Source organism: Petaurus breviceps, unplaced genomic scaffold, assembly GCF_028583685.1.
Source record: "Petaurus breviceps papuanus isolate PSGF00001 unplaced genomic scaffold, PetGlider_PUasm1.0 91041, whole genome shotgun sequence".
Classification (NCBI taxonomy): Eukaryota; Metazoa; Chordata; class Mammalia; order Diprotodontia; family Petauridae; genus Petaurus; species Petaurus breviceps.
Genome location: NW_027187400.1, coordinates 8,157,073 through 8,175,125, shown reverse-complemented (window position 1 = coordinate 8,175,125; position 18,053 = coordinate 8,157,073). Strand labels below are relative to the sequence as shown.

The window sequence follows — 18,053 nt, the reverse complement described above, 5'->3', positions numbered from 1 at the left end:
GGCCCTCTGTGGCTTCAGTCTTGTTCTTGCTGGAAGGATAGTGCTCTGTGAAACCTGATGTGTTCTCAAAATGGACATTGTGGTTAGAGCTGTCCCAAGGTGGGGTCTGTCATTCCCAACCATCCTGTGTCACCCAGAACCTTTGTTTGGAAAGCTTCATATAATCAAGCCGTCCTGCACATAATGATCTTCCTTCCCTCATGTTTCACAGATGTGGGATTTTATTTACAGCAGATGGGTGAGGATGGCTTGCAGGGAATTTCTTTTCATGGGAGTGATTTTAGTGGCTCAGTTGCCCCGACTTGCCTAATACTCTTTCCTGATGCTGCTGTTGGAAGTCCTGTGATATAACCTCTGCTTGCCATTACTCCTGCTTTCACAGGAAGGCAAACCTGGGCTGTAGAAATGGAAAAGGACTCTGAGGGGCCTTTATAATAAAAGACAGCTACAGAATGAGAAGTGTGGAGGCTGTGACATATAGCAGAGAAAACCCTCTGTAGAGCATTGGGGGCATGTGCAGGCAGTGTGGTGAATGACTCCTCCCAGCCTTGTGAGGTTCCTGAAGCTGCCATTAGCTCAGTTTTACAGATTAGGGAAGTGGAGTGATTTGGTTGGAGTCACACAGGTCTGAGCCTCAGCTCCGTGTGCTAGGGTCTGTGCCTCACCATGGGTAGGAGAGCAGGCATTAACTAGAGGCTCCCAGAGGGGGATGGCCTCACTTCGGAGCTCTTGGAGGAAGGCAATCATTGATGTGGCCACCCTGCATTTGGAGTGAGTTTCCTACACATTCAGATCTCTTCAGGGAGACCCTCGTTAGCACTGGACCAATCCCAGCCCCAAAAGGAAACATCCCAGTACAGCTCCTAAGAATAGACCCTGCTGCCAGGCACACACCCTGACTGCATCTGAAATACTTGGATTTTTCCTATCCCGTTTTTGGCCTGGAGCAAGTGAGTTGGTTGTGCTTTGAATGAGCTGCTTTACTCCATGCAGTGCTTGATTGTGATACTTTCCCCAGGAATTCTAAAATGAGCTATGGAAACCCACAGTTCCCAAAAGGACGGGGGGCCTAGCCAGGGCATTTTAATAATGCTGGGCTGGCTGTCTGGCCTTTGTGTTTTCTATCCCTCAGGTATATTAGTTGACACCAAAATAGGGGCATATTTGTGTGCTGAGGAACTTGCACAAACACCCCTAACACAAGAGAACACTGTGCTGGGGGGAAAGAGAGCTTTCTAGCTACTTTTCCCTCTTCCCTCCCTCCTCTCCCTTCCTCTCAAATTCTTGCCTTGGAAATTTTTCTTTTTCACAACACACTCAAAAGGAGCTCTTAAGCACAATGTGATCTCCACGGGAAAAGTGAAGAAGCAGCTAAAATTGACACACATTCTGCATTGCTTTTAAAATCCAAATTCAGTGGAATTATTTAAGAGAAACCAAATATCTCACGGCTTTGACTGCCCCAATATATCCGTGAGACCATGAGCCTGTGCCCTCATGTCCTCTGCACGTCTTACCCAGGTCCTTCTCTCAGTCCTTCATAAGCAATCTACCCATTGGGTCTTCTTCTCATTCTTTAATAACAGGGAGGAGAGGAACTGCCCCTCCGTTATTCTCTCATTTTCAACACATGACTGTCCTTTTCTGAATAAATGTGTCTTTGATAGGCCCTTTACATCATGTCTTAGGTACAAGGTATCATTGGTGATGTGTTACCAAAGGCCCTTTGACTTTCGGGCATCATGGTGGACCATGGTTTGCAGCCATGGTAGTATTACCAGGGGAGAATACTGGTTTTAAGGGAATGAACTTTTTGCATCAGTGAGGACTTTGGGGATTATTGAAAGTGTTGCACAAAGAGCCTAAAATGTCTCTTGTAAAATCTCTTGGGTTAAAAAAAAATTATGACTATTTTTTTGCATGTGTGTGGGTGAAAAAAGGCCTATGGTGTACTCAGTTTTCTGCTTTTAAGAACAAGTCCTCAATTCTAGAGGGTTTGAGACAAAGACAGTCCCCTAAAGAGACCGATAGGGAGTATCAGGGCTCTTAGAAATGCATTCTACATGTGGATAAAATGATTGTCACATGACATGTTATCCATAAGAACAAATCATTTCCCAGCTGTGGTTGGCCCTGTGGGACATCTTTTTTCGAGTTGCCGTCTATGCTAATAACTCTGCTGGTATTCATAGAACCCTGTGGAGTCTTTGAATGAGTTTCCTTAGCTTGATTGCCAGTATAAGCATAGCTGGTACCTTGAGTGCTTTTGTGGGAGTTGTTTCGATGAAAAAGAAAAAAGCATATCTAAACTTCATTTTCTGTTGCATATTGTATTTAGAGAACTGAGAGGCAAAACAGATCTCAAAGAATCAGAAGCTCAGAAAGAATTTAGAGTTCCCCTAACATGGCCCAAAACTCAGGCTGCCCTTAGTTGCAGGATAAAGGGTAAAGGGACCCAAGCTCCTGCCACTGCCCACCCAAGGTTCTCCTGGTGCTGATGAGCTTTGGCAAGTTTAGAGCACCGGTTTCTCAGAAGGATCAAACTTGTCGGCGACTCCAAAGGTCAGCGTGGGCTCCTTGGTGGCATGTTACCAAGGAGGTTTCGTGTTTGAAAATAGTATTCACTGTATCTGTCCTTGAGGATCCATAGGACAAGAAGAGCAGGGGGCTGATCCAGCCCAGGAGGGCGCTTCTGGTACTTCCTCTGTGGAGGGTTTGGGAGAAGGAGCAGGGCCACTAGAAGTGCCTGATGGGAGAGCACTCACACCTACCTTCCTGCTTCCTTCAGAGTATTAAAGCATTAGTGTGTCTGTTAATGTTACTTTCATCAGATACAGTAGCAGTGGCAGGACTTGAGTTTTGATTATCAAATGATAATATCTGTAAAGTGTTTAGCACAATGCCTGCACAGAGTAAGTGCTTAATCTTTTACTTCTTCCCTCCTCCTAGTTCCCTTCTGAGTGACAGGTGTCCATGGCAGTGAGCCAGTTTGAGCTTGGGCTCCTTACACAGCCCGCTCCACCTTCCAGCCCCTGATTCTCCAAATCAGTTATCTGCAGCCTTTTTATTATCTTTAGTATCTAGTATTTATCGCCAGAAGGCACAAATGGCCACCATTGACAGACTTAAGAGAAAGAACTAGGACCAGCCGGTAGAAGCTGTGGGGTGGGGCAGCAGATAAAGGGGAAAAAATCCTGAAAACTAAAGGGAAGTTCAGTAATGCAGTGAGCCCTGAGGATGCAGAACACTCCCTCTCCCTGGGAATTCTCAAATAGACTCTGGATACCAGACTGTAGGGGAAGCAGAAGAGAGCCTTCATTTGGTTAGGGTCTGGGCTAGGCCCCTTTTAATTGAGAGTTTGATTTTAAGAAAATCCCAACACTGCCTGGCATCTCTAGTTAACAAAGTGTTTCCTTTGCAGTAGGTAGGGAGTGCAAGAATGGTTCTCATTTGAGAGGATAAGGAGGCTGGCACCTCTCAGGGTGGAGTGTGACTTGCTTAAGGTCATCAAACTAAGGGGGGACAGAACAGATTTGTATCCAGGTTTTCTTTCTCCCAAAGCCATAGGATTGGATGGGGGTAGGGGAAGGGGCAGGGCCCAGGAAAGAGCTGCTGGGCCATGGTGGAGGAATGGCCTTATGGGCTCAATTCCACTAGTTTTAAGAAATGAGGATTAGAATGGTCATTGTTGCCTATACAAGAAATCCATCCTTTTTTTCAGAATCGTTGACATGTGCACCATCACTCGTGAGAAAATTTCTTCTGTTGTCCAAGATTAATCAGGATGAATTAGGGAAGAAGTAATAGAGTTGTTTGGTTTGTTTTTTTCTGGTTCAGAGTCAGAAACAAAGCTAGCAGAGGCCTCCTCTTTCAGTGTCATGCCTTTGCAAGGGCAGGGCAGTGGAGGTGGGAGAGGCTGGAGGTAGAAGTGACCTCATCCACCTGGCTGTCCCTCGGACTTCCAGACACCCCTCAGTGACTCCTCACCACATGGCTAGTATCTCTGCAGTAGAGAGGTCAGGTTCTAATTGGTTATCTGAAATTCATCTTCCCTAAATGGTGAACACTTTAAGGTGTTTCTCTTAGGATCCATCGCCTCTGGCATCATCCCAGCTGGTTCCCTGGTGGGTAGAGGCAGAACCCTCTGAGGTGAGGAACTGCGGTACAAAGGGGATGTTTTCAATTTGAGCCTTTGTGAAGCACCTACTGGGACTGCAGAGGCAGATACACTAGATCCTGTTCAGGAGGAGCTAATGGGGTGGTGAGGCATGATAACATGGGAGAGGGAGCTAAGAAGGGTAGAGGGGACGCCTGGGGAGAGAGCTGGGAAAAGTGCAAGGGAGGGGTGGGGATGTGGAGAAGTGAGGAAACATCCTTTCCTGTTGTGGGACAGAGAAGGGGTGTATCTGGTAAGGGAGAAGTACGATGGATAAGAATGAGCATAAGGCTGAGGGATAAATTGGAGCCAGATTGGGCAGGGCCTCGAATGCCAGGATCAACCAGAAGTTCATGGTTTATTGAGGAGGATGTGAAGAGCCACTCAAGGTGTTTGCCTGCTGATCATCTAATGATTCTGGACCTGAGAATTACCAGAACCAACAGGAAAGCGCATTGCATTCTTTTCTCTTGGGTGAAACCTACAGGGAGAGTCAGTGAGACAGAACCAGCCACCTCTTGAGAGACTTCAGCTTGGCAGCACACAGACTGCATTCTTCTTCCAGGCACAGGCACTCATCAGGGCAGTCAGAAAAGCCCCGGCAAACATACTTCATAACTGTGGAAATCACCGGCCAGTTCTGGGCATGCAGCTTCCACAACGTCTGCTTTGTGCTTTCACCTGCTCCAGATCCCCTGATGGTGTTTATTCCAAATCCATATGGCCTGCAGAGGTGGCCAGCATGCTAGGGGGCAGGGCCACTCCACACATGGCTTTTCTCAGTGCTTCTCCTCATAACCAGAGTCCAGCAGGGAGGCAGAATGGTATAGAGGGAAGAGAAGACCAGGCTCCTTGGTCCAGCTTTGCTGCTTTTTGGCTGTGTGACCCTGGATACATCACTTACTTTCTGAGGCTCATTTTCCTCATTTGTAGAATGGGATAATGATCTGTCTACAGGGTTGTTTTGTAATCATCAGCAACTCTTCCGATGGGGATTCCTTGCATAGATAACAATGACAGAGAAGCCTGCAGCTAACCACGGGATTAGGGAGAAGAATTGGAAAAGGAGCCTGGTCCTCCCTGTGCAGTGAGGAGGATGGGAGTAGTTAGCATTGTCTCTCATAGGGCCTGCTGGGCAGCGCGGTCCAGAGAACTCTGTCCCCTCTTTGGAGTCAGGGCCTCCTTTGGACAGCAGTGCCTGCGCTATGTTGACTTGTGACAACTCAGACAAAAGTCAGTAGGAGCTGGCTTCTCACGCCAGATGTGGTGCTCTGGTTTCCATCTGCTTGTGACTGATGGATGGGATTGGAACAGTGAATTCCTGTAGAAGATCAGTGACTTGGGGCCTGGCATTGGGAAGCCCACAGCCAGTTTCCTGTAGCCATACAGAAGGCTCCTTTGATAGCATTTTGTGGCAGAAAGTGTTTGTGGCAATGTCAGGCTTCCTACTTGAAGGATCTGTGTGGGCATTGACATGGTGCCTGCAGTGGCACTGGCGCAGACAGCCTGCAGCCCCGATGGCTGGCCTTCTGAGGAGGAGGCTCTCTGACCTGACTAGTGACCCGTCACCAGGCCCCAAGACAAGCCCTTGACGGTATGGCCTAGGCCTGCCAGAGCTTTGGCTGGCCTCCTGCTGTTGGACACATTACTGGCATTAGTAAAAAAAAAAAAAAAAACAAAACAGAGAGTCAGATGAGTGGCTCACCAAGAAACACCACCATCTTTTGCTCTTCTGAATGTAATTGCTTCTGATTGGTGAGCTCACCCAAGGCTCCTTGGCTTTAACGTGCAGGGATTGGTTCTTGTTCATGAGCAGCTGCGCAGCAGTGGCACAATTAGAATTCAGGAGCTGAGAAATAGCCTGAAAAAAGGGACCGAATGGAAATGGCTCTGAAAGCCGCTCCCTTTGTCTCCTTTTGCCGCTTGTGTAGTTTGTTGCTTTCTGAGACTTCAGGGTTTCTGTTCGTGTTTCTGAGGTAGCCAGATTTTCATAGAATGGTAGAGCCAGAAGGGGCCTTAGAGATCTTCCAGGCCAACCCTCTCATTTTAGATATTTAATTTCTAAACTTGAACAGCAGATAAAATCAATATTTCCATAATATACTGTGAACAAGAGACTCTACATGAGATTGTGTTTCTTTTAAAGTATGTAATACATTCAACATGTAGATCATCCCCTCACTGCTCCTCTCCTACCTCTCGCCCCCAGGGGCAAAAGTAGCGGGAGGACCATAAGGAACCACAGTCGGGACAGGTTTGTCCAAAGATGCAGTTGGCTCCCTTGAGAAATGGTAAGAGCCGTCCTGCTCCTCTCTGATTCCACCTGGCCTTTCTTCTGTTTTCTTCTCTCTTTGGGGAGGGACCCAACTGGAGGAAAAAAAGAAAAACAGAGCCCTTGTACCAGTCTTCATAGTCAGGCAGAGCGTGTACCCACATTGGCCATGTCCAGCAGCACGTCCCAGTCTGTGTTCCGAGGCTGGTGTCTTTCAGGAGGTCGCCCGTGCTTCCTTTTCCAGCCTCTGGAGTAGTAGAGCTTGGTCAGTGCCCTCACTGCTCAGAGCCTTAAGTCTTTCAGAGCTGGGTTTGTTTGTTTGTTTTTTTTACAGTGTATTTGGGCATAAATTGTTATGGTCCTGCTTGGGTCACTGCACCAATTTATACAAGTCCTAGCTTTCTCTGAAATATGTTTCTTTCATCATTGCTTAAGCATAATTGTCCGTTCCATTACTGCAGCTATTCCCTAGTGGATGGACAAAGAGCCCCTAGGAATAGCTGTGTACTCCTTCATCTGACATAGGAGACAGCAGGCCTGGGGTGCTAGGGCTCACGTGAAATGACTTGACAGAATTGATGCCATGAGGAGGAAACTGAGCTTGGCAGTGATGGGAGGTTCGGTGTCCTATTTACTACATTAGGTCACTTATACAGTTAGCCAAAGTCATCTCCATTAACATTATAGAATTTGAGAGTTGAAAGGGTTCAAGTCTAACCCATCCATTGAAAGGAATCCCTGCTGTAACATACTGGACAGTTGGTTCCCCAGCCTCTCCCTGAAGGCCTTGTAGGCAGCCCCCCCCACTCTTGAACAGATCTCAATGACAAGGAGTCTCTCTTGATGTCACTTGTGGTGGCTTCTCTGCAGCTTTCCCCTTTTGTTCATGGCCCTGCCTCTCAGGGCCAAAGAGGAGGCCCTCCCAGAAGGGGCCTCTGCTGTCTCAGCCCTGCCTCCATGGTGGGTGAGAGCCTTACTTTTAGCATGAATGCTGATGTGTTCATTTGAACACATGTTACCCTGTATCTCTGAATGAGGAAGCTGAGTGGTAGAGCATGCTTCCACGGTAGCCATGGTCCTGAGGCTGTCACTGACTATGTGCATAGCAGAAGCCCACTAAGAATGTGAGCACACTCATCTGACAGTCCGTTGGAGGCTCTTTGGAGAGATTAGACTGATGCTGGGGTTGAGGGATCTTGCTGAAGTGGCCTTCGAAACAGGTCTCAGGGCTTTGCCCTCTCCAGGCCTCCTTCCTGCTACTCTTCCCTCCCCTTCTTTAGAACATCCACAGGCTTTCTCTTCGTAGGCTAAATGGATACTGAGCCCAGCTTTTAAGGCTCTCCATACCTTTCCAGGCTTTTTCTTTCATACTTTCTTGATTCTCTTCCCTTTCTGATATCTTTGTCTCTTCCCACTGACACTCTGCCCTCAGACAGAACCCTCCTTTGTTACAGATAAATTGAGTCCAGGAATCCTGTGAACCTGGCACTGTGCAGGGGATGTTTGCTTCCCCCCAGGCCTGGTGCTAGTCTGCGGTGGCTGAGCTTTCATCTGAGGTCCTCTCCAGTCATGACTCGTCAACTTTATTTCCAGCCACAGGGACGACTCGCTCTTTCTTCAGCTTGGTATCCTGCCTCCCCTTTCTGTGTCTGCATAGGCTTTCTCAGTTTCTCAGAGGGGTCTGCCTCCTTACTTGTGCCTACAGAAAGCCTTTTCTGTAGATGTTACCTCTGCCATGAAGCCCACCTCTTCTTGTCTCCCCGTAGAAAGCATTGCCCCTTTCTTCCTACATCACTTTTGTCCAGGTCTATCTTGCTTCAACACATTCTAGAGCATGTCATGCTTATGTGTGGTCATGCTCCACTAGATTCTCAACTTCCAGGCACAGGAACTGTCATCTTTTCATCTTTATAGTGGCATTTATTGTACCTTCAGTGGTGTGCTAAATTTGGTTAAAATCAGTAAACATCTTTAAAAGTTATCTCAGAACAGACAATTGCAAAATACATTTTGATCCCATTGAGACAGGTATTGTTGCTTACCAAAGCCCTCACTGGAGTCAGTGTGGATGGATCAAGCAGCAGAAATAGAGTTTTTTGCACACTAGTCCTTGAATCCAGGGCTATATTAACTCTTGTCTTTTAATGGGTTTGCTTTTAAGATGTGAAAGAATTAAGATTGAAAACATCCCCACTACATTATGTTAAGTGTTTGTCTTTCTTCATTTGGAGAACCAATCTACTACAACTAGGTTTTCATTAGAAGGCTTGGAATTGGACACCTGGAAAAGTGCCACTCCTGCAGCGACTTCTCAGGATTGTCAGAAACACACAGCTGCATTTTCAGGCCCACTGCTTTGCTCTCCTCTCCTCCCCCCACTCCTTTTTTTCCTTTCCAGCTTTGGGCTCCCTCTCCCCCTTCCTTTACTCTCTTCTTCCACTCCTGTTGACTTTTCCTGACCTTCCTTCCTGCCTCATTCTCTGGTTGTTCTTCTGCACGCCTAGTCTCTCTTTTCTTTTATTCCGGAACCAAAACAGAAGGAAAAGAATAATTTACTACTGGTAGAATTTTAAAAACAAAAACAGCTAGACCATGGGAAGGAGCTGTGCTCTTACTTCAAGGCTTGAGTTCTGCTCCTTGTGTCTTTAATAGTTAAGACACTAATAACAATAACTCACATTTCTGTATCACTAAGGATTATAAAGTGCTTTCTCTTGACCCTGACAATAATCCTGTTGAGGTTCAGAATCTTAGAATTGGGAGAGTTCTAACTTGAAACAGATGCCTTCTGCTCTAACAGGAACAGGATTTGCTTCTACAGTATCAGAAGCAGACATAGCCATCCAGCCTGTTTGAAGCCCCCACCCAAGGAAGAGATATTATTATATCTCTTAATACCTAAGCCTCTCCTTTAGGTGAAGCCTGAACCTGCTTGTCATCACTTTCTCCCTCTTCTTCCTAGTTCTGTGCCCTAGAGCCAAGCAGAACATTTCTAGGGCCCGGTTCCTCATCACAGTCCGTCAGATGCTTGAAGACCTCCCCTCCCCCCCAATCTTTTTTTCTCCAGGAGAAATATCCCTGGTTGCTTCAGTGGATCCTCATAGAGCCTGGGGTGAATTCATCGCCTCCTTGTTGTCTCCCACCAAGAGACTTTTCCAGTAACCTCTTGATTGGCTTTCCTTCTTCCAGCCTCTCCCATTACCAGGATATCCTCCACATGGGCAACAAGATCATCTTCCCAAGTCACAGGCCTGACCACATCTCCCTCCCCTGCTTAAAAACCTTCAGGGCCTCTCTTGTGTCAGTAAGTAGTGACCCCCTAACCTGGAGTTTAAGGCCCCTCCCCCTACTCCGGCTCCATCCTCATTCCACCTTATCCTTCTTCACCTAGTCATCCAGCCAACCTACCTGCAGTACTAGCTGGTTCCCAGACTTGGAGCTTAGTCCCCTGCCTGCCCCCAGTGCCTGGGATGTATATATTCCCTCCTTATTTCTATTTATCAGAACTCTTCTCTTTCTTCAAGACTCATTTCTAGTGCTCCCTCCTATACCATGAAATTTTTTTTTGGAAATGATTTTTTCCACTTTTGATTGTACTTCCTATTGGGATTTACTTATCTGTATACATGCCACGTCCTGTAGTAAGCTAGGTCTGCATTGAGGGGCACAAACAGCTTCCACAAACAAGGAGGACATGGCCTCTCTGCCCTCTGCCATGGCCAGACCATATCTGGACTGTTAGGTTCAATTCTGACTGCCTAGCTTAAGAAGGACATTGATTGATAAGCTGGGTGACCAGGACGAGGGGCATCTAGGTGGCACAGTAGATACAGTGCCGGGCTTGGAGTTAGGAAGACCTGAGTTCATATCTGGCCTCAGGCACTTATTAGCTGTGACCCTGGGCAAGTCACTTCACCTTTGCTAATCTCAGTTTCCTCATCTGTGAAATGAGTGGGAAAAGGAAATGTTGAACCACTCCTACTCCTGTATCTTTGCCAAGAAAATCCCAAGTTGGGTCACAGAGAGTTAGAAAGGATTGAAAAATGACTGAACAACAACAGCAGAACAACCAAGATCACGAATGACTGTTGGTGCTTATAAAAGAGCATGGGAACATTTAACCTGGAGAAGATGAACTTCAGGGCTGGTCGGGGTATGAGGATGGCAGAAGTCTGAGGGGCTGTCTTATAGAGACAGGCTAAAGGAATAGATGGAAATAACAAAGAGGCCAATGTAGACTCGATGCCAGGAGGAATTTCCTCCCAATGAACTCTGTCTGAAAATTAAATAGGGGTGCCTTGAGAAGTAATGGAGCTGTTTTTGGGGGAGCTCAGGTGGAGGCTGAGCACGAGGGCCACAGGAGGTCCTTCCAGCTTTATAACAGCCCAGAAGAGGGCTTTAGGACTGGTCCAGAGGGCCCTCGGCATGGGGGGGAGGTGGGGAGGTGCCTAATATAGCTAATGCTACTCTCATTTTGCAGATGACAAAGTGGATGAACAAAAGGGGAATATGTATGTCTTACTCTGAGACTCAAAACGAGTGCATTTGAAACCCAGGCTTCTTCAGTGAATTTCTGCTCTCACACTCAGTGATTCCTAAAGCATTTACTAGGCACATATGATGTGCCAGGCACTGTGCCAAGTGTTGGGGATACAAAGAAAGGCCCCCAAATCCCTTTTCTCAGAGAGAACACAGAGTTATACGGGAGACAGCATGAAAACCGCTAAGTGCAGATGAGGTCTAGACAGGATAAATTGCAGATAATGAGCTGAAGGCAGGCACTGTCATTAAGGAGAATCAGGAGCAGCTTCTTGAATTAGACGATTTTAGCTGGGACTCAAAGGAAGGCTGGGAGATGAGGGGGCAGAGCGTTTCAGGTGTGGAAGACAGCCAGTGAAAATGCCCTGGGGCCCAAAGAAGGACTGCCTTGTCTGAAGAATGGCCAGGAGGCCAGGGGCATGGCATCACAGAGTACCTGGATGGGAGGAACTTAGAAGAGGACTGGGAAGGGAGGGAGGAGGGCGAGGTGGCCAAGGGTGAAGCCAGACAGAAGGTGTTATAGTTGATAATGCCTAGAGGGAATAAGGAATCACTGGAGCTTATTGAATAGTGGGGTGATGTAGTGCTTTAGCAAGATTATTTTGACAGCTGATTGGAGGCTGAATTGGAATGGGGAGAGGCAGGAAGATCATGCAAAAGCATATGGCAGCAGTCCCTTCATAATGTGGTGAGGGCCTGCACCAGGGTGATGGCAATGTCATAGAGAGAAAGAGGCACATACAGAAGACAGGATGGATATAAAATCAACAATTGTTGGCAACAGATTGGCTGTGGGGAGAGAGAAAATGCGACGCTGAGGATGATGCCTGGGCTTTGACTTGGTGGTGCCCTTGAAAGGAATAGGAGGTGTGGAGGAAGGGAGGGTTTGGGGGAAAGGAGAATGAGTTGAGTTTTGTAGCATGGGGATAAAGTGTGAGTTAACCTTCCTTGAGCCTTACTCTGAGGAAACATCTGGTAAATGTAAAGTGCTGCTAGGTAGATGCAAGGGGTTACTATTTGTAGGGATTGTTTGGCGTCATGTTTTGCATTATTATGACTTTCTAAGTTTTATTGACCTTTTAGTTTGTCACAAAATGATGGGCAGATACAACTTGTTATGATTTGGACTGAATAAGTTTGAGAACGGATTTTGAGACTTTGTGTGTGGGATGTTGCTAGCCTTCCTACTACAGATTCAAAAGCAAGACTTCCTGGACCTTTCTAGCACCAGCCACCTCCCTGAATGGGATCTCTGCTCTCTGTGTCTTTTTATTTTATGTGAATGATGCACAGTGAGCAGCCCCTTGGCTTTATTCAAGCCCCACTGTCCTTTCTCATTGTCTTTCCTTCTCCCTTTAAAAAGACACCAAAACCAAAAACTCTCACTTTTGAATATTGAGCTAAGGAAAGTTAAAAGCTTCAAGTAGTTGAGTTTCTGGACTGCTGACCAGTGCTTGAGGACTCTTAGAGCCAAGGAGGGTCCAAGCTGTGCAAGGGGAAACAGCTGAACTTCCCTGAGTGAGAAACAGCATGTGTATGTGTGTGTCTGGGGAGGGGGGGAGCCAGAGGGGATGAAACTGACATGCACGTGATGTGGAGGCTGTAATTTCACACGCTGCCACCCTGTAATGATCAAGGGAAGGGAAAGCAGGTGGTCTCACTGATAAGTGAAAGGGAGGAACGAACTGCAAATGCCCCTGATGTGCAGGAACAAAATAAGTATCATCTCCATTTTCCTAGAATAAGATCTAGAACCAGAAAGAACTTTTTTTTTTTTTTTGCTTTTTGGAGGGGAGAAGGTAGGGCAATTGGCATTAAAGTGACTTGCCCAAGGTCACATGGCTAGTTTTTGTGTTAAGTGTCTGAGGCTGGATATGAACTCAGGTTCTCCTGACTCCAGAGTCCGTGCTCTGTTCACTGCGCCACCTAGCCGCCCCAGAGAGAACTTTTTAAAGAAATAATTTAGATGAAAAATAAATGGCTCCTGGTACTTTTGCTCACAAAAAAATCCTGTTGTGTTTTATTTTCCCCATATTTCTTCATGCCTTCTGGATTCCAAATCCAGTACTCCTTCCACTATATCAGAACAATGAAGGGACTGCCCAGAGTAAGTGGCAGAGTTTGGAGGTAGAGCTCCTCGTGTCTCCAAGCTGCCAAGTCTAGTATTCTTTCTTCTGTTTCATGTTGTTTCCCAAATAGTGTTCCTGGAAGTCTCCTCTATTTTCTTTTTCTTTTTATTAATTTGTTTGTTTACTTTTAGTTTACAAGATTCAATTCCACAATTCCTTGAGTTTCACGTTCTGTTCCCCTCCCTCCCCTCTCCTGCATGGCGGCATACAGTTAAGTATGGGATCTGTAAGTTCTTTCACATTAGACATTAGTCAGGTTATAAAGACAGATTGTATCAGATGGAATGAACAATGGTGAAGAGGAAATAAAATCAAACAAGAAAAGGAAAAAGATCAGGTAGTTTGCTTCAATCTGGATACAAACTCAGTTCTTTCTAGTTCTTTCTCTGGATGTAGGCATCTCTCTCCATCATGAGTCTTTTGGGATTGACTTATATCACTGCAATGCTGAGAAAAGTCCAGTCTATCAATATTGGTCATCACACATATGTTGTGTCTAGTAATTGTGTACAAATTTCTCCTGGTTCTACTGTTCTCACTCAGCATCAGTTTGTATAAGCCTCTCCAGGTAAATATGAAGTCCATCTGCTCCTTGTTTCTTATAGCACAATAGTATTCCATAACATGCATATACCATAACTTGTTCAGCCATTCCCCAATTGATGGGCACCCCCTTAATTTCCATTTCTTTGCTACCACAAAAAAAGCTGCTATAAATATTTTTGTACATATGGGTCTATCTCCCACTTCTATGATCTCTTTGGGATATAACCCTAGGAGTGGTATTGCTGGGTCAAAAGGTATGAAATTATTTATAGCCCTTTGGGCATAATTCCAGATTGCTCTCCAGAAAGGTTAGATCAGTTCACAACTCCACCAACAATGCATTAGTGTTCCAATTTGCCCACATCATCTCCAGCATTTGTCATTTTCCTGTTTTGTCATCTTAGCCAATCTGACTGGTGAGATGTGGTACCTCAGAGTTGTTTTGATTTGCATTTCTCTAATCAATAGTGATTTAGAGCATTTCTTCATGTGCTTATAGATATCTTTAATTTCTTTCTCTGAAAACTGCCTGTTCATATCCTTTGACCATTTATCAGTTGAGGAAAGGCTCTTCTATTTTCTAAATTCAGGACTCCTATTTCTCCATAATTTTGCATTAGACTTAACTTGTCATACGACTTTGCTGGTTACTTACCTGTGTGACCTTAGGTTTAGGTAAGTCATTTAATCTCCATGATCCTCAGCTTCCTAATCTGCAAAATGAGGGAGTTGAAAGTGGATGCTTTCTGAGGTCCCCTCCAGTTAAAACATTTTGTATTCTAAGATCCTTTTTAACTTTAAATCTCTCTCTTTTTCCCCCTCCCTCCATCATCCCTCTCCACACACAAATATATATACTCTCTATATGTATGTGTATATGTACACATAATATATTTCAAACGGTACATAATGAAAGTCATGGTTGAAGGTGGTGAATAGAAAGTCAAAGAAAATGAGAGAATTTTCAATTTTTAAAAAGGTAGCTAAAGCGGTGGCTAGGTGGTGCAGTGAATAGGCCCTGGAGTCAGGAGGACCTGTGTTCAAATCTGGCCTCAGGCACTTAACATTTACTAGCTGTGTGACCTTGGGCAAGTCACTTAACTTCAATTGTCCTGTCTTCCCTCCTCCAAAAAAAAAAAAAAGATAGCTGAAGACTGGATTCTATAAAGCTTGCTGTAAAATATTTGTTTTCTTGATTTGGGAAGGGATAGGAACAGCACAGCCTAAGTATGGGACTGAATTCACAGAGTTTTCTCATTTCCTGCTAAGGTACGACTGTCAAATTTGGGCTAGACCAAATGGTGGAATGATGAAGGGTAAATAGGACTGGAAATGTTATATACTGAGCTGTGTAGTAAAGTGCTTTTGGGGGGAATTCATTAGGACCATCAGTACAGTCCTGGAAATTCACTATAATGAAAAACATCACACCTTCATAATGTACTTCTTCATTGTAATGTAAATCTGATTGTGAAGTTAGAGATAGTTGGCTTAATTAAAGAAGTAAATTTCACCATATCATTGTCTGTATAATGTAATCAGTTTCTTTGCGAGAACCATTTTCTGGGGAACTGGAGACTATTCCTACTCTCTAAGAAGAAGGAATGATTAGGTTTTGACACTTTTCCTTTTTTTTGATCCACTAGGAAACCTGCAGACCTGCAGAACTTGGCTCCAGGGACTCACCCCCCATTTATAACTTTCAACAGTGAAGTAAAAACGGATGTGAACAAGATTGAGGAGTTCCTTGAGGAGGTCTTATGCCCACCTAAGTGAGTATCAAAGAACAAATGATGCATGGAAATAGTGCCACTGTTGAATTTCCCCCTTTTTTTTTGGACTGTTTAGATGGAACTGGTCTTTGAAAAAGAGAATCCTATCTCCTGATACATTAAACAGGCTTAACATCAGGGTTAATGTGTGAATACCAAATTGTTTTAACAGTAGTCATATTAGGAGTAAATAAGAGCTTTTCTCCCCTTCTGTTGAATATAACTGAATGTCTGGCTGTCTGAACTGAGGTTTAGACAGTGGAAGGAGGAGTCATGTCAAGAGGGTTGGCTGAGCCCAGAGAGGGGCCGAAGAGGGCAGGGCAGGAGTATCAGGACACATGGGTCTGAGGGTAGAAGCATTGCTGAAGCATGAGAGAAAGGCAGGAGCAGCAGTGCTCAGGTGTTGTTAGCCGAAGGCCCAAGCAGTATCCAGGGAGGGCCAAGCGGGGTGGGCAGTCGGGGGATGCCGTCATACAGCAGTCATCTCTTAGGCTTCTTTCGACAGTGCTTTGAACATCCCAGAGATCCTTATCTACCACAACCCTTTAATAAGGTCATGCACATGGCATTATCCCAGTTTTATCTGTAGTTAGTTCTCATTGGATAATTCACTCTAGCTGGAAGTAGTCTTTTCCTCACCTCAACTTTTACCCCTTTACTATGTGCACCCATATATGTTTGTGTTCATGTTTTTTATTTTATCTCTTCCCCCTGCTAGATTATAAGCTCTGTGAGGTAGGGACCAAGATTTAATTATCTCTGACTCTCCTTTGCTTAGTATATAGTACTTAATGTTCAGCTGAATAATTTAAAGCCATAGATGATTTCAGACTTTAATTTAGGTAATGGCTGTGGTGTCCTCTCACAAGCGTTTTATTAGTGCTGCTAACAAATAGTACCATAGAAAGTTGGAGCTGGGAGGGGCCGGAGAATGTACAGAGATGGTCAGAGTTATAAAATGCAAAATATCAGATCTGATAAGGACTTACCTTAAAACATTCAGTGTCAGAGCTGAAAGAACCTTTGGCCCACAGAAAGTCAGAGCTGGAAGTGTCCTGATTTCAAATCTCTTCTCTCCTGAAGCCCTCCACACACCCTCCTGCTGTACTCCTCTATACCTGTTACTTTCCCCAGTTGAGGACTTTGTCTCTTGCTTTATTGAACAAATTGAGTCCATTCCACATGGCCTCCCTCTTCTCCCATTCTCTCTGTTTCGGAATCCCTTGACATTATCTTCCACTTTCTTCTTCCTTTTCCCTATTTGTGACAGAGACAGCCCTTCTCCTTGACAAGGTGCCCCACTACTTACATGCTGTATCCCATCTTCTCCCATCTCGTCCAGCAGATTAACATGGTTTGATGCCACAGAGTAGGGGGGAAATGTCTTAACTGTATTTGTGTTGTAAAGGCCGCTAGTTCCTCCTCCATCCTTATCAAGGGGAGTGCTGACCATGATTACTTCTTCAGTCACCTCTCCTTTTCCAGTCTTCAGTCAATCAAATCAGTAACCATTTATTAAGTGCCTACTATGTGCCAGCACTGTGCTAAGTGCTGGGGATACTGCAGAAGGCAATACTTGTCCTCAAGGATCTGAGAGTCTAATGGGGGTGAACATGCAGACAGATACAAAGTGAGCTCTGTGCAAGATGGATGGGAAATCATGAACAGAGAATAGGCATTAGAATTAAGAAGGATTGTGAAAAGCTTCCTGGAGAAGGTGGGATTTTAGTTGGGATTTGAAGGAAGCCAGGGAGGTTGGTAGATGAAGGAGAGGAGGGAGAGCATTCCAGGCATGGGACAGCCAGAAAGAAGGCCTGGAGTTGAGAGATGGAGGGTCTTCCTTATGGAGTGGCCAGGAGAACAGGGTCACTCGACTGAAGAGTACTCTGGGGAGTGAGGTGTAAGAAGACTGGAAAAGTGGGAGGGGGCTAGGTTAGGAAGGGCTTTGAAGGCCAAACAGAGCATATTGTATTTGATCCTGGAGGCAATAAGGAGCCTCTGGAATTTATTGGGGGTGGCAGCTGATATGATCAGATCTGACCTTTAGGAAACTCACTTTAGTGGCTGAATGGGGGATGGATGGGATTGGGGAGAGACTTGAGGCAGGCAGCGCCACTTGCAGGTTATTATAATAGTCCAGGTATGAAGTAACGAGGGCCTGCACTAAGGTGGTAGCAGTGGCAGAGATGAGAAGGGGATATACCCGAAAGGTTTTGCCAAGGTGGAATCAGCAGACCTTGGCAACAGCTTGGATATGGGCGGTGAGGGAGTGAGCATCCAGGAGGATGGCTCCTGGCTTGGGAGCCTGAGGGACCTCTCCCAGTCAGCTGAGGCTGCCCTGGGCCTCCCAAGGGACCAGTTTCCCCCAGCTTTAAGAAATGCTCTCTAGACATTACCTTCTCCTTAAGCTATTTATTGCCTTATGCCTGTCTTCCTTAATGAAGTGTCTCCACTTGTTGCTTCTATTTTCTTACTTGATCCTCAGTCTTTTGCAGTGGAACTTCTGATCTCATCAACTGAAATAGCCCTTTCCATAGTCATAGGTGATTTCTTAGTATAGGCTTCTCTCTCTCTCTCTCTCTCTCTCTCTCTCTCTCTCTCTCTCTCTCTCTCTCTCTCTCTCCCCCCCCCCTCTCCCT

At 45.5% G+C, this 18,053-nt stretch overlaps 1 protein-coding gene and 1 non-coding gene across 2 annotated transcripts in view; one reads left to right on the top strand and one right to left on the bottom strand.

Annotated features, from left to right (window-relative positions):
- The window catches only part of CLIC4 (chloride intracellular channel 4), a 325,774-nt gene that overhangs the window by 283,551 nt on the left and 24,170 nt on the right, over window positions 1-18,053 (top strand). Inside the window, exon 4 of the mRNA XM_069079454.1 lies at window positions 15,289-15,414. Within this exon, the coding sequence (XP_068935555.1) occupies window positions 15,289-15,414 (126 nt within the window). The remainder of the gene's footprint in view (window positions 1-15,288; window positions 15,415-18,053) is intronic.
- On the bottom strand, window positions 16,758-16,885 carry LOC138154646 (U6atac minor spliceosomal RNA). Its single transcript, XR_011166653.1, has one exon. It is a non-coding gene; the product is annotated as a U6atac minor spliceosomal RNA (small nuclear RNA).